Source organism: Dendrobium catenatum, unplaced genomic scaffold (genome assembly GCF_001605985.2).
Source record: "Dendrobium catenatum unplaced genomic scaffold, ASM160598v2 fragScaff_scaffold_716, whole genome shotgun sequence".
NCBI lineage: Eukaryota > Viridiplantae > Streptophyta > Magnoliopsida > Asparagales > Orchidaceae > Dendrobium > Dendrobium catenatum.
This window is the reverse complement of record NW_021319178.1, coordinates 22668224-22682470: the sequence shown is the minus strand read 5'-3', so window position 1 is coordinate 22682470 and position 14247 is coordinate 22668224. Positions and strand designations below refer to the sequence as shown.

The 14247-nt window shown below is 36.1% G+C and overlaps 2 protein-coding genes across 2 annotated transcripts in view; one reads left to right on the top strand and one right to left on the bottom strand.

Annotated features, from left to right (window-relative positions):
- The first annotated feature begins 1491 nt into the window (after positions 1 to 1491).
- Positions 1492 to 3454, top strand: LOC110097231 (pentatricopeptide repeat-containing protein At3g42630). The gene is made up of 2 exons (XM_020823495.2): positions 1492 to 1773; positions 2255 to 3454. Exons 1-2 carry the CDS (start codon positions 1576 to 1578, stop codon positions 3452 to 3454), a joined length of 1398 nt encoding a protein of 465 aa, XP_020679154.1. The 5' UTR covers positions 1492 to 1575.
- A 5058-nt stretch (positions 3455 to 8512) lies between these two features.
- Positions 8513 to 14247, bottom strand: part of LOC110097234 (U-box domain-containing protein 35-like) — a 7973-nt gene continuing 2238 nt past the window's right edge. The window contains exons 2-8 of the mRNA XM_028695979.1: positions 13287 to 13387; positions 13065 to 13186; positions 12631 to 12842; positions 11383 to 11672; positions 10336 to 10437; positions 9846 to 10271; positions 8513 to 9358 (exon numbers count right to left, since the gene is read on the bottom strand). Coding sequence (XP_028551812.1) covers positions 8534 to 9358; positions 9846 to 10271; positions 10336 to 10437; positions 11383 to 11672; positions 12631 to 12842; positions 13065 to 13186; positions 13287 to 13387 — 2078 coding nt within the window. The 3' untranslated portion in view covers positions 8513 to 8533. The remainder of the gene's footprint in view (positions 9359 to 9845; positions 10272 to 10335; positions 10438 to 11382; positions 11673 to 12630; positions 12843 to 13064; positions 13187 to 13286; positions 13388 to 14247) is intronic.

The window sequence follows — 14247 nt, the reverse complement described above, 5'->3', positions numbered from 1 at the left end:
TTCTCTCTTAATAGGAGGGGAGATTAAATAACTAGAAAAATAGATATCAAATGTTGATGATTAAGGGATCTTGGTCATTGAAAAGCGTTGAACGACGATGATCTATTGATGAAATTGGGCAATGGTGATAGCATGTAGTGCTTTATAATTATCTATATTGAGTAATTCTATCCACCAAAATTTTTTTCTTGGATAAGCGAAAACGTTACTTATTCATAGATTTTTAAAGAGGGCATTTCAATTTTTTTTTTGTCAAAACTCTATAGACTCCCTTGGACAAATTGAAAATTTTACATTTGACCATTTGATATATATATATATATATATATATAAGCACATGAAATTTAATGATGTTTGAACCTCAAATAGCCTATAAAAGCTTCTAATTACACTTTGAATGATTAATTTAACACTATTTGAACTCCTATTAAAGTGTTTTTAGTTTATAGATTTTGTCTTGTCCAATCACATTATCTCAACTATATATTCATTAAAAATGAAGATCATATATTCTTATAAACAATTCTTAAAATTTTTAATCCAAATATTGGGGCTTTGTATGCTGAAAATTGTATTAGAAGTTAGTGTCATACTCATTCTTCTTCGAGAGGTGCAAGTTTTTTTTTTTTTTTGGGAAAATTTGGGCTTAGCCCGTATATTAAAGGAAGGAAAAATAAAAGTTATAAGTGAAAAAAGAAACAAAAAGATCCCAAACTAAAGGGACAGCTAAGCTCAATCAGAGCTCAAAAAGAGCACAAAAAATGATCAACAGAGAGCAGTAACAAGCAGCAAAAAGAATAACAGAAATTAAACATAAATTCTTAAAAGCTCCAATTGCCAAAAAATATGGACTTAGGGATGTCATATAGAGTATCAGCCAAATCTCAAACCATTGGTTGCCCGAAGACCGTCCAAAGGGGAGTCAAAAAATTGGAGCCTCATCATTGTCCAGATGAGGCACAAAACCCAGCAGCCACATCCATGAAAAGCTTCCTGAGGCAGCAAAAAGGCATCTACGAAAAAAATAGCTCCAGCAACAACCGTATGAAGCAGCACAATAGATTCCAGTTACTAAAAAAACAACCATAAGTGGGTGATCCGAACTAAATAAGTTCCGGGAACTTAATGCAATTTTTCCACTTCATAACTTTCTCGAAAACAACTTTTTTGATACTTAATGAAGTTGTAATAGAGCTTTGAAAAAGAGGTGCAAGCTCGAAGTCATCTAATGGGAGAATTTTTCACTTAACATTCCCAAAAAATATGTTTGATTAGTTAGTCTTTCTATCATAATTATATAATATTTAAATTCTGAAATAATTTAACTCATTTAAATTTATAAAATTTATTAAGATTTTATTTGGGATGATTTTATTATTATTATTTTTTAAATAATTTTTTTTAAAATATTAAAAAATTTATAATAAAAATTTATTTTAAAAAACAGTAGCAAAATGGTGGAAAGGAAACCTAAGTTCTGGTTGGGCTGTCCTACTTGCAGCTTAACAGCCTAAGTTGGTCGAGAGCCACCAGTTTTTGAAAGCTCTAAAATCATTCAGCTGAAACGACCCAATCATGCCGGTAACGTTTTTTTGCTTAGGCTCCGCCAGGTGCTTCTCCTTTTGGTTTCCAGCCGCTCTACATCAAGCTGAGATGGAAATAGCCGTGAGTCCGACTATCAGCTCCCTCTCTCCGTCGTCGTTTTCTTCTCCGCGGGCTATCAAGTTACGGCGTGCTAGGGTTTCTTCGAGTCCAAGCAATTTGTGCCAGAAGGTGAGCTACTTTTTTTGTCTTTGATTACCGCACTTGTTAGCCATGGATGGCTTTGTGACAGATGGAGGATGCAAACTTTATTTAGAATCCCTGGTTTGGATTAAGTAATTTTTTTGTTATTCATTAGTAAAACTGACCTTCCATTAGTATTGATTTTGTATGTGATAACTGATTGACGATAAATCATTAGAATTTTTTTTTTTTGGTTAAATTATATGGTTACAAGATTCAGAAGCCGGAACTTCTGATAACTTACAACTGGGAAGCTTATAAAAAAGAAAAGGTTATTCATGATTCATATGCTTATATTCTCAGCGGGTTTAGGAATGAACATTCTTTGCTACATTACGGCTAATGGCTCTCCAGTCCATAAGCACCAATTTCTTTTGTAGAGATGCTTTGTTTGTTGCACTGGTTAGACTTCTCACGTACTATGCATTCCTTGAGTAAGGTAATTTGTTCTCTCTCCCTATGAATATAGGTACAGCTAATGCAGCAACGGCAGTTAGGAGATAGAAACCTTGAGGAAGCTGAGATTGCTGCAACTATCGGTGCATGCAGATGTTACAGAATACCTGATTTTTCTCAGAAGGTACTCTTTGATATGAAATCTCTGGGCATCCGACCTGGAGTTGCTACCCTGTCAGCTCTTTTGCTTTATTGCATGGAGAGTAGACTTATCGATGAAGCCGAGGCGTTGTGGTGTGAGATAATAAATAGCTCAATTGTGTCAGGCGTCGGGGTTGCTTCGTGTTTAGTAGACGCCTATGTGAGAACCAGAGAGTTTGGGGAAGTTATGAGGATTCTAGATGAAGCGGCCTCTATAGGTTTCAGTTTTGCTTCTCAGCTTTATTCTGCAGCTGTGAATTGTTTTGGGAGGGCTGGGCAGTTGGATATGATGAAGGCAGTTGTCAAGGACATGGTTTCTAGAGGCTTTAAGGTTGATTCTGTCACTGGAAATGACTTTCTCAAGTACTATAGCATGTATGGCCCCCTTATAGAGATGGAAGCTGCATATGAACAGTTGAAGAAATCGAGAATTCTTATAGAGAAAGAAGCAATCAGAGCAATGGCATTGGCTTATATAAGCCGAAGGAAGTTCTATGACCTTGGTGAATTTTTAAAGGATGTTGGACTTGGTAGGAGGAACACTGGGAACCTTCTCTGGAACCAGCTATTGCTCTCGTTTGCTGCCAATTTCAAAATGAAAAGCCTCCAAAGAGAATTTTTGGCAATGATTGAGGCTGGATTCTCTCCTGATATCACGACATTTAACATAAGGGCACTGGCATTTTCTAGAATGGGCTTGTTTTGGGATCTCCATTTGAGTGTTGAGCACATGAAATCCAAAGGTGTAGTCCCTGATCTTGTGACGTATGGTTGTGTTGTGGATGCCTACATGGATAGAAGGCTTGGGAGGAACTTGTCTTTTGTTTTAGACAAAATGAATGTAGATAGTTCTCCTGTGATTTTGACTGATCCATTAGTTTTTGAGGCCTTTGGGAAAGGAGATTTTCACTCTAGTTCACTGAGCCAGCGCCGCGATTTGATCAACAAGCGATTTAATATCGGTAAGATACTGAGTCATCGTAGAGGTTTTCTTGGAGATGTTGTGAAGCTCATTTTTGAGCTGTATCATTTTGGAGCGATTTGTGGATTGGAAGCGAGTTTCGAGTGCTGACCAGATTTTGGATGTGGAATCAAGATGAATGTAGGGTAATATGGATTGAGAGATAGTCGAACACAAGGCAGCGGCAAGATTCTGATCCGTTAACTGCCATTGTGTGTATTTGGGATTTACGGTGAGAGTTTGATCGGAGCGCTTGATTTGCTTTTCCGGGGGAGGAAGAAGGGGTTCAAGAAATTTGTCAAACCCGTTTGCCCGGAAAAGTTTGACGATCTGAGAACGCCATAGCATGTAATTCTCTGTTGAGAGCTGTACAGGCACAATGTTCTTTAAGTTTCCGACCACAAATTTTAGGGAAGAGGAGATGAAACCTTCTTCTTCAATCTTCTCAGCTTCCGTGTTCTCTTCCATTTGAGATGACGCCGCTGAGTTTTCCATCTTCCGATCTTGGCTTCACACCCGCTCTGATGGTTTTTGGCATTGCTTGAAGGTTTAGTTTCTTCTTGCTGTTTATTTTATTTCATTAACCTATTCATTTGTGAGATAACCTGTTTTTGGATATGTGCAACAAATAGATTTATAAATCCCACTTTTGGTATAGAGTTTTGTGCTCAGTGATACTGATAGTTGCAAACTCATTTGTAGTCTTATTGGTGGTCACCGTTAAATGGTTTTTGTTATATCAAAACCAAGTTTTTTATTTCTTTGTCCAATGGTCATCTTTAAAGATGGGAGCCTTCAGCAGTTCTTATTTAAAGCCATGTCTGTAGAAACCCACTTCTTGGTTTCTGAGAGGTTCTTGATCGAGAGGGAAAGAAACAGAGACAGAGGAAAAACTGTGTAAAAATATATTTCCAATGTTATCTAATTAGTACAGAGACCTATCTATATATAGAACTCACTAGGCTGTCCGCCTGGAGATCTATGCAAAGCTAATTACAGTAATGCCATAAAGTAAATACACATGATGTATATTAGGTACAGTTCTCTAACAATGTCCATCAAAACTGTTACATGAGGGCCGAGCTTCCTTAGAATGAGATTTCATTACTGAGCCAAAAGCTATATTAAAGAATGATTTACATATGGAAACATTCGAGGAAGCTTTATGCCTTTCTACAAATCTTAAGGAGACTATACTCCTCTGTTAAGCCTGTTGATCTTTCTTCATCCTTATCCACGCTATCAGGAATTGTATGTTTGTTCCTGTAGTTGATATGTTGTAGAACACCTTCCTGCATGTTTACATCCCATTTAACACTTATCTCACCTTTTCTGCTGCTTTTTCAGTATTGTTTGTCTTGCTTATGCTAGTTTTAGTTCTTTTGGTTTCTTAAACAATCATTATGGTTAATCTTGCTTATTGTGAACACGGCTACCTTCAAACTTGTTTAAAATTCTCTCACTCAAGCTAGAAAATAATTAAACTGAAATAAAGCACATAACATGCCATTAGATGACACTATTCTAAATTTGTTTTAATTAAATCAATAATGAGACACACATGAATCACATATTCTGATGGGTCAACATTTGTATCATAAAATTCCATCTAAGTGCTACCTGTTTTTACTCATCAACTGAAGTACTTACAAGGAAAAGGCTTAGACTTGAAATGAGGAATTTCCGACTAGGCTTTATAGGTCAAGCAACTCGCTCGAGAAGCATCATGTAAAAAAAATTGACTTTTACATTTGAGAGAGTGTTTGTGAATTTTTCAAATAGTTATTCATTCTTTCAATAAAAGGGTAGATGGTTCTCATAGCATATTCAATTTATGTTCTTTTTTTTAAAGTATGCGCTACATTTTTAGGCATTGAATTTGAGCAATTCAATATTTGTACAAGCCTTTTTTAGTATTGGTTATTATGATTGTTTGGAAACCATTTACTAGACTGTAACTGTTTGAGATGTGTAAAAGCTTAATGTGATAGTTTTTCAAGTGAATGTGCTATTATTGGAATGTGCTCGTGACTTTGCTTTTTTAAGTCCATTATTACTCACATTTTATTTGCTTGTGCGTGTATTATAGATCTAGGTACAAGGTAAGCGAGCAAGAATCTAACATGTGTTTCACACTATCCTTTGTGTTATCTCATATGGTTAGATTTTATTTAGGCGGATGTTATGGGAGAATTATTCTTCCATTTATAAATAAGGGAGTTCTTTTGTTCATTCTCATTCAACTCATTGACTTCTAATCCACGGTTCTGATATTTTAAGTGCGAAGGGAGGTTCTGCTCGCACTCATTGGCGAGCCATTAGTTCATTACATGTCTTCTATAAGTTCCATGTGTTCAATTTAGTATTCAATCTTGTTCTCATCTTATAGATTTGATCTGCCTTTCATTATTTTAATTTTAGTTTAATTCATTTAAATATTGCACTTATGCTAAAGAATCTTTTTATTTTATTTTATTTGGGTCCCGTATTAGTGCAAAATTCGACAACCTCCCAGAGTCTTCCCCATATAAATGCGTCATTAGTGCATGGGTCTTTGTGTAAATGTCTTGAATTTACAATATTTTTTGTCACATCAAGAAAGTCATGCATAGGTACACATATTTGAATTTCATCACCATCCTAAGAAAGTACGAACATGGCTTATCTATCGTGTTGTGAATGTTGCCTATGAGTTTCTTTCACTATTTTAAGAAAAGCACACAAAGATTCCACTCGTTGCACCAAACACATTGCGTTCAGGATTTTTTAAGGTTTTACTTTATACCTTCATGTCCCTAATGATGATGACAATGAGGCATGGCAAGCACATTCTCCCATTCACTTTTATCATTCTTCATTACCTCTGACCATACATGTCAATGACACTCGCTATAGTGTATGATGCGGCGCACATACGACATTGTGTGCTTGGTGTGACGTAGCACATCAAAATAGCGTGCCTGTTTGCACCATGCATGGGTAATGGTGCATGTCGCAAAGTGCGAATAATGCGTACAATTTTATTAACATGTTATAAATTTCAAATTATAAATTATAATTAATTTTTTTTAAGATTTATATATTAATATCACAATTAATTATTAATTAATAAAATATTTAAAATAACACGCACAACACCATGCTTTATGTGACTAACTCCATGGGGAACTTTGCACTAGAGGTGTCAAAATAGGGTTGCAGGTCAGTTTGGGTCGAACCCAGAATTAACTCGAAGCTATTTGACACGACTCGAACCTGAATCATTTTTGTAAATGAGTCATAAAATTCAACCCGGACCAAACCCATCGGGTTTCCTAGTTGACCCAACCTGACACGAAACGGGTTGTGGCCGAAAAAGCGCGCGAATGGGAGGAAGGCGACTCATCCATTGTCTCGTCAAAGCAGTAGGAAAGGAACTAGGAAGGAACATTGTCTTAGCCGGTGAAGAGGAAGGAAGGAATGTCATCGAAGTGAGGACTGTGCAGCTAGCGGCTTAGCACTTAGCCTAGGGTTAGGACTTCGAACCGAGCCTTGGCGACAGGACAGCATGGCCGTGGGATGGCGGGAGAGGCGGACGGCGATGCTGTCAGGCCGGGATGACTCGCGAGTGCGGAAGGAAATCAGGATTTTCGATTTCATGTACAATGGGAGTTGTCGGGTTGAATCTGGGTCATTCTCGGGCTTTTGGGTCAACCTGAACCTTACCTAATTTTTGAAATGGGTCAGTTTGTTGAACCCGAACCCGGCGGTTTGGGTTCTCGTGCACGATTTGAGAAATCGTTAGTGTGGGTATGGGTAGGGAGGTGCACGACTTCCAGTATGGGAGATTTCTTTTGTATAAAATAAGTCAACAATTATCTTTGTGGCCCTCATCACCTCCATTATGTTCATCAGTATCCTCTACTATTGTAACTTCACCGATTTCCTCAAAATGTATATGTACTTCTATGCCTTCTTTGTCCTAACCTCTATGGATGGCTTGATCCTCCTTTCTTTACTTTGACACTTCTCTTCCTCTAGATGTGCTATTGAAGATCCTCCTCTTACTCAATTTTTTTGTCATTGGTGTCCTCTCCATTTTCACGCATCGCCATCATTATGCACTAATCCTACATTATCTCCCTTGACATCGTTGTCATTATTTGGCTCGCCAAGCTCTAAAAGTGGACTGCCTAGACCCTTCTTGCTCTCATTGACTACAATCTTGGCAATCCTATGTTTCACCACTTATAGGCTCAAGAAGATGGTATATTGTCAACTGAATCTCTCCTATCGACTAGATCAATTATGAGCTTTTTTTTTTCAAATGCAAGTTGAGAGCTGCTGCCTCAAGTTTGCAGGGGAATATTACCATATCTATATTATCACATGTTCTAAATATTTATAGAAGGAATATGCAATTGTTACTATTATAATATATTTTCATTATTAAGGATATTCTTATTTATTGTGTTTCTTTATATTTCTATATTCTCTTGTTTATATATACACATACTTGCACTATCATAATCAATCAAGTAAAAGATATAAACCCTATGATGTTTTCTATCACGCTGAAGGAATGCTACTACTTCCATCCATGGCATTCACCCAATTATTTCACACAAGGTAGAAAATTTGATCTTATCCAATCCATTTAGAGATGATTTATCTAGTCCAGGCCTCATATGAACTCGCATGATTTTGATGTCATTGGAATTGTTATGGTGAGAAGATTGTTTTAACTTTAAGTTTGCACCATTGGAGTATGTTTGATCTCAAAAATAAATTTTTTATGTAGTTGTTTAAATTTCTTTTAGCACTTTGAGATTTAACCTAACTCGATGAAAAGATCTGATACATCACCAGACGTAATCAATGAAATTTTGCTATGATACAACAATGATTCAGATAAAGTTATTCCTTAAAATATACTCTATTGATTTATGATATGCTATACGTGGGAAACAATTGTATTCAAATTCTGCCCAACATTAATTTTTGGAACGTCATGTTTTTTTCTCATGAATAAAGTTGTAAGAAATGCAAACTTTATGAATCCAAAAAACTTTCACAAGAAAATACTTTTAAAAGTTGTTACATAGCAGCAACATTCTATGACTTGGCTTCATTATACCTACCATCTATTTCTCAGGCCACATTGATATCTCCTTCCAATATATTCCGCAGACTTTTTCCTTGGCTTCCTTATCAACTTTGCAACATGTGGGGGTCATCCATGGTATCCTGTATGGAAACTTGATTGTTCATTGGCGATTTATATGTGTTCTTTAGTGTACAGTACTGCATATTTTCTTCTCCAAGAGATCTTAGCCTATTGAGCTCTGGTAGTACCTCTGTGGCAAGGTCTGGCCGGTCCTTCCATAGGAGCGCTGCACACTTCAGTGCTATCTCAGCAAATTTCATGGTTTCCTCAATTGGCCAGTCTGTAACTGTTGCATCCAGTAACTCCAGGAAGGTCTCGTTCTCAATTGCACCACTAACATGGTTTGCTAACCCCATAGCTGGTTTTGCAGTGATGATCTGGAGCAGAATGATTCCAAGAGAGTAGATGTCAGATTTGACTCCCAACATGCCTGTCTGCTGGTATTCGGGATCTATATAGCAGAAAGTTCCTGCAGCAGAAGTCATCCGGTATTGTGTGACCCTGTTAGCAACTGAAGGAGGAATCAGGCGAGCAAGCCCTACATCACCAATTTTGCTCACATAGTTTTGATCAAGGAGGATGTTGCTTGGCTTCAAGTCTCGGTGTACCAATGGCTCAGGCTTTGTTTGATGCAAGAAAAGTAGGCCTGTGGCAATCTCTGCAGCAATGCGGAATCGGTGTTGCCAGGGGATTGGTTTAGTGTTTCTTCTTCTAAATAGGCGATCATCCAAACTACCATTTTTCATGTACTCATAAACTAGACATCCATACTCTGGACAAGCACCTAGTAGTAAGACAATGTGTGGATGCCGTATGCAGCTCAGCACTTCTACCTGTAAATGAGAGGCACTGAGAAAGGCTTTCTTGTGAAATTATCTCCAGTAACATTATTTGTGCAAAAAATTGATGGAAATAGTGGTCGTAATAAATTCTTTTGGTCTTTTGATTGTTCTCTACAGCATAGTCGTAGAATTTTCAATTTCACATTGTTATGAATTGTTGGTTTCCTTTATTTCTGATTTGTCAAGTATTAATCATGAGTTCTTGACTTTTCAACATTAAAAAGCTTAAAAAGAGGCCAGATGAATAATCGTGATATGGCTACAGTTTTACTTAAGGGATTATTTCACATTTAAAAAAAAAATATTTACTGTTTTCCTCGTCTAAGCATGGATATCAAATTCTACTGGTAATCTAATATCTTCCCTCTAGCAAGTGGAAAGTTCGTTTACTTCTCTTATTTTCTTGTGTTTAATCATAAAACTAATCTGTTATCTTATTCATGCATGATAATTTTTTTGCATCATCTATATATAGTACTATATTTTGCTGAGATTAAATATATAAGTTGTTTACCTCTTGCTGAAACTGTATTATTCCTCGTGCTGCATCTGGTCGTAGCACCTTAACTGCAATTGGCGTGTGATCTAGATAACATCTGTATACCGGACCATAGCCACCCTCACCAATTTTAAGGCTTTCAGAAAAGTGTTTTGTAGCCACCTCGATCTCCTCTATTGTGTACCTACGATACCTGACAGTTGGAACAAAGGTATCCAGTGCATTCTTCCTCTCCTCTGCCTCTTTGAAAGCCTCCATCTCTATTTTTCTTCTCTTCTGTGCTTCTAACTCTGCTATCTTCTGCTGTGCATGAGCAGTCTCCATGGCTGCTTTACATTTTGCCTTTTCCCTCTCTACGAGGGCCAGAGCTGACTCCTCTGCCAAGCGAGCTTCTTCCAGTTTGTGCTCCTCTTCTATCTTCCATCGGTCGAGATCATGGGCCTGTGATCAGGATTGGTTAGGAGATTGAATGCTAAATTGAAGTTAGATTTTAGAACACACTTACTTTCTGCTTTGCCATGAGTGCTTCTTTGCAGGCAGTGTTGTACATTTCCATGGTTTGCTTAAGCTCCAGCCTTAGTCTCTTCATTTCAGCCTCTACATCATCCTGTAAGTGTGTAATTCTTTATGCTTAGTTATTGTAATTGAAGCTAACATGATTAGAAGTTACTTGGAAGAATTATATAGGGTTATTTGGTTTATTGACATATTGATGTCTTTTTTTTGTTAGTTAAATACGTCATTTGTTTGTTTCCCCTGTATCTTAAATTGCAGTTCTGATAGCATTTCAACTTCTGATGGTTGTTTGAATGTCGGTCAGCATCTAAATTGAAAAGCCATCCTGAAGTTTCAATGATTTGAAGAAGAAAATGAAAATCCATAATCAGTATCAATAATTACAATAGCACTGCAAGAAGAACCAAACGAACTGTAATTTATAGATTGCACTGGTATCTAGATAGCAGCATGATCGTTTAGGTTTAATTCATATTAGTTAGACCTTGTCATTTTAGGAAAGGAGCTTTTGTCACCATAAATATAGGCTAAAGCTAACTTTGGATTTAAAACTGGTGTTAAAATTACAAATTGGCTTATCAGACTCAGTTGAAAACCAGATATAATAATATCTTGGCAGTATTCTCTCAGAATCAGTAAAAAATTGGCTTCAAATCCAAAGTTACTGATATGGATTTGCCGATTTATGATGTGAGCTAATTATTATCTCATTATGTCTCAAGACATGGGGTTGTTGAGCCTGATTTAAGGTGAAACTAGAAGGATTTGCCGATTTAGTGAAATCATGTTACATCAGAGCCATAGCAGTCTATTAAGGGATTACTAATGTTATTAGATTAAGTGGACAATTGTTAGAAGTGCTATTTTGTTTCATATTTATGTAAAAAAAAAAAAATGGAAACCTTTAGGCTATTAATAAACTTGCCCGAGTAGTTGGAGATGCCTGATAAAATGAAATAAGAAATAGTGGCCTTAAGTAGATGCAATTCTGAAATGAAACTACTGGTAGATCTTAATCCATTTGTAGTGTATTTACCATGTTTTGAGATGACCATGATGTAGTGCTGCCAGCCCCCGAGTTGGAAGAGAATTCATTTCCAAAGTAGTATGAATCCACAGAGCGCACTGGAACTGATTCAAAGCTGTGGTCATGGTCATTTGAATAATTGGTAAGCCTTGGTAGAAATGCTCTGTCAGTGCTTGGCCTCCCTAAGCTGACAACGGATATGTCTGTCTCAGTTTGTGAGTGATCTGCATATGACTTCCCATGGAATCCTCTTGTAAATGGTGATCTGCAGAGAGTAAGGACGTTACAATCATTGCCCGCTGGTTTCAAGACTTCAAAACTCAAATGACAATTCACCTTCTTAGCCACAAAACATGTTTTGTAGGCTTTTTGTTTCTGTTTTTTTTTTTCCTCAACGATTGATATTTTAAGCATATTCTGGATATTGGTGAATTTTGTCACATTGCCACTCAGATGCTACTAACATGTTAATTATAGCATGATCTGTTATATATTCTCAGAACTACCTGTCAGATTTCTAGTTTCATTATAATTTCCAGAGTCAGGTTTTTTTAGCCGAGTTTACCTAGAGGTTACTGTTACAGTGGTATGGATGTAATTTTATGTGAATGCTTGGGTGATCTCCCCACAGGTTACATTAGAGCAGTTTGAATTCGGACACTTTTAATGGCTCCCTATCACGTAGTGATATGCCTGCAGTCTCCGAAGTGCTGCAAAACTCAATTGCTAACCCTGTTTTACTTACTATGTCTAATCTTTACATCTTATCACCATTAATATTTCTTGACCTATTCTGGACATTGTTGAATCTCTGCTGCGTGTTGCTAATCAAGATTTAAGTTATGGCTACAACCTCTCTTTTTAATTATTATTTTCATGATAATTTCCATTTGCATTGGAGTTTTCATTTTTCATATTTTAGGACTAAAATCCATTTCCGTTGTTCACAACTTGCTCGCCTATATAGCTTTTTAATCCTATTCTCATGGTTAGTTATTATAGTTTTTGTACTTGCTTCCAAGAGCTAGATTCAAACCCCCTTCTCATTATCTCCTAAGCGAAGCTCTTTTTGAATTCAGAGAAGTTTATGAAACTGAAATGATCAAATCTCAAATGCATTTCGGACTCACTTGATTGATTCATCTTGTTGTAGGCATTGAGCATTGGGTGTCATGTTACCTGAGGATGGCAAGAGAAGTTTCAATTCAATACTTTCGCTAAGCAAACAAAGAAAATAAAACCAAGCCTCACATTTACCTTTGACTCCTGATTCATGTTGATGATGATCTATAGGATCTGGCTTGATATTAGCCTGGTTCTGTATTTGAGCTCTGAGTGGTGAAAGTATAGGAGCTGGCCTAACTGAACTCCGCACTGACTGTATCTTTCCCTTCGAGATAACATAAACCGTACAGAAATCTGGCGCCCCCTTGGAAATGTTGGTGGTGATATCCGAGCCTCTAAGTCTTCTAATAGGAAAGAATTCTCAATTAAGCTTTTTGAAAAATGTGTAGTGTTGTGCAAACGGTCGCTACATATATACCACAAATTTCTTATTTTTTTGCATTATATTTAACTTCCTAGTATCTAAATCAAGTAATGTTAGTGCTATTTTTTGTGTGATTTCAATAGGATAGATGCAAATCTCCCTTTTATTCTATTTTTTATATGAATGAGGAACCATTGAGCACCTCATTAGTCCATTGCGGGATGGAGCTCCGAGAACAAGCTTCTCAATTGCTGCATAGGACACGAACTCTACAATTGCCTTTGCTACATCATGGTCTTCAACGACCACATCCTTGCAGTTTATCTAGAAAATGTAGTAGATTTTATGTCAAGAAATATTATGTAAATTTATTAGTATTTCTGTTCATTAATGAGCTATTTTTCAGAACTTCAACGTTACTGACATCTTTTCTTGTGCAGAAACAGCGAAACGGGAGGAAGAGCTCCTTCATATGAGGTTCCACGGCTCCTTTGTAGCCATTGGATGGGTCATATTGCTGAGAACCTACAAAACATGGTATACCAGGCAAGTTATTTGGATTTCCTGAAGTGTTCTCATTTATAAATTGATATTTAAAATTCACGGCAAAAAATTTCCAGTTGATCATGAAAACAAATTGGAAAGTTCTATTTATTCCAGAACTTCTAAAGTTCTGAAAAATATTATTCTTTAAACTATACAACAATAACAACTAAGGTTATAAAAATCGGACCGGACATTGAACTGGAAGAAGGAGAGCTGGAGAGGTTCAATGTTCAATGATTCGACTGAGATTGAACCGGATGATATAATAAATATTAAAATTGTTTAAATCTTATTTAAATTAAATAATAATGATATAATAATCATGCAATACTAAAATTCGCGATTAAGAAAATCATACATAAACAATAATGATATATATCCAAAAAATTTAAAGTGTTATATATTAAGCATTAATAAATTATACCCACATGGTTCTTTCACCCCATGTGGGCTCTTAACCCATGGATAAAAGAAAAGCTATATACATCAAGGTTGTGAAAACCGAACAATGAATAAGAAGAATGAAAGGTTCACAATTCGACCGGTTTCGAATTGGACAGGATTCTATTTGGATGATATAATAAATAATAATATTATTAGAATTAATAATATTAATATAATAATATGACAATTTAACCTTAAACTTAATCACAAATTCATCCTATCATACATATCAAATATCCAAATTAAGAATGAGTTGGAAGTTTAAAATCATACTTTATAAATAATATAATTCTTATTTAACATAAATTATAAAATTAGTTTAAATATATATTTTTAAATTTAATATAAATAATTACTAATTTATGTTATATGTTAGATATAATTTATACCCATGA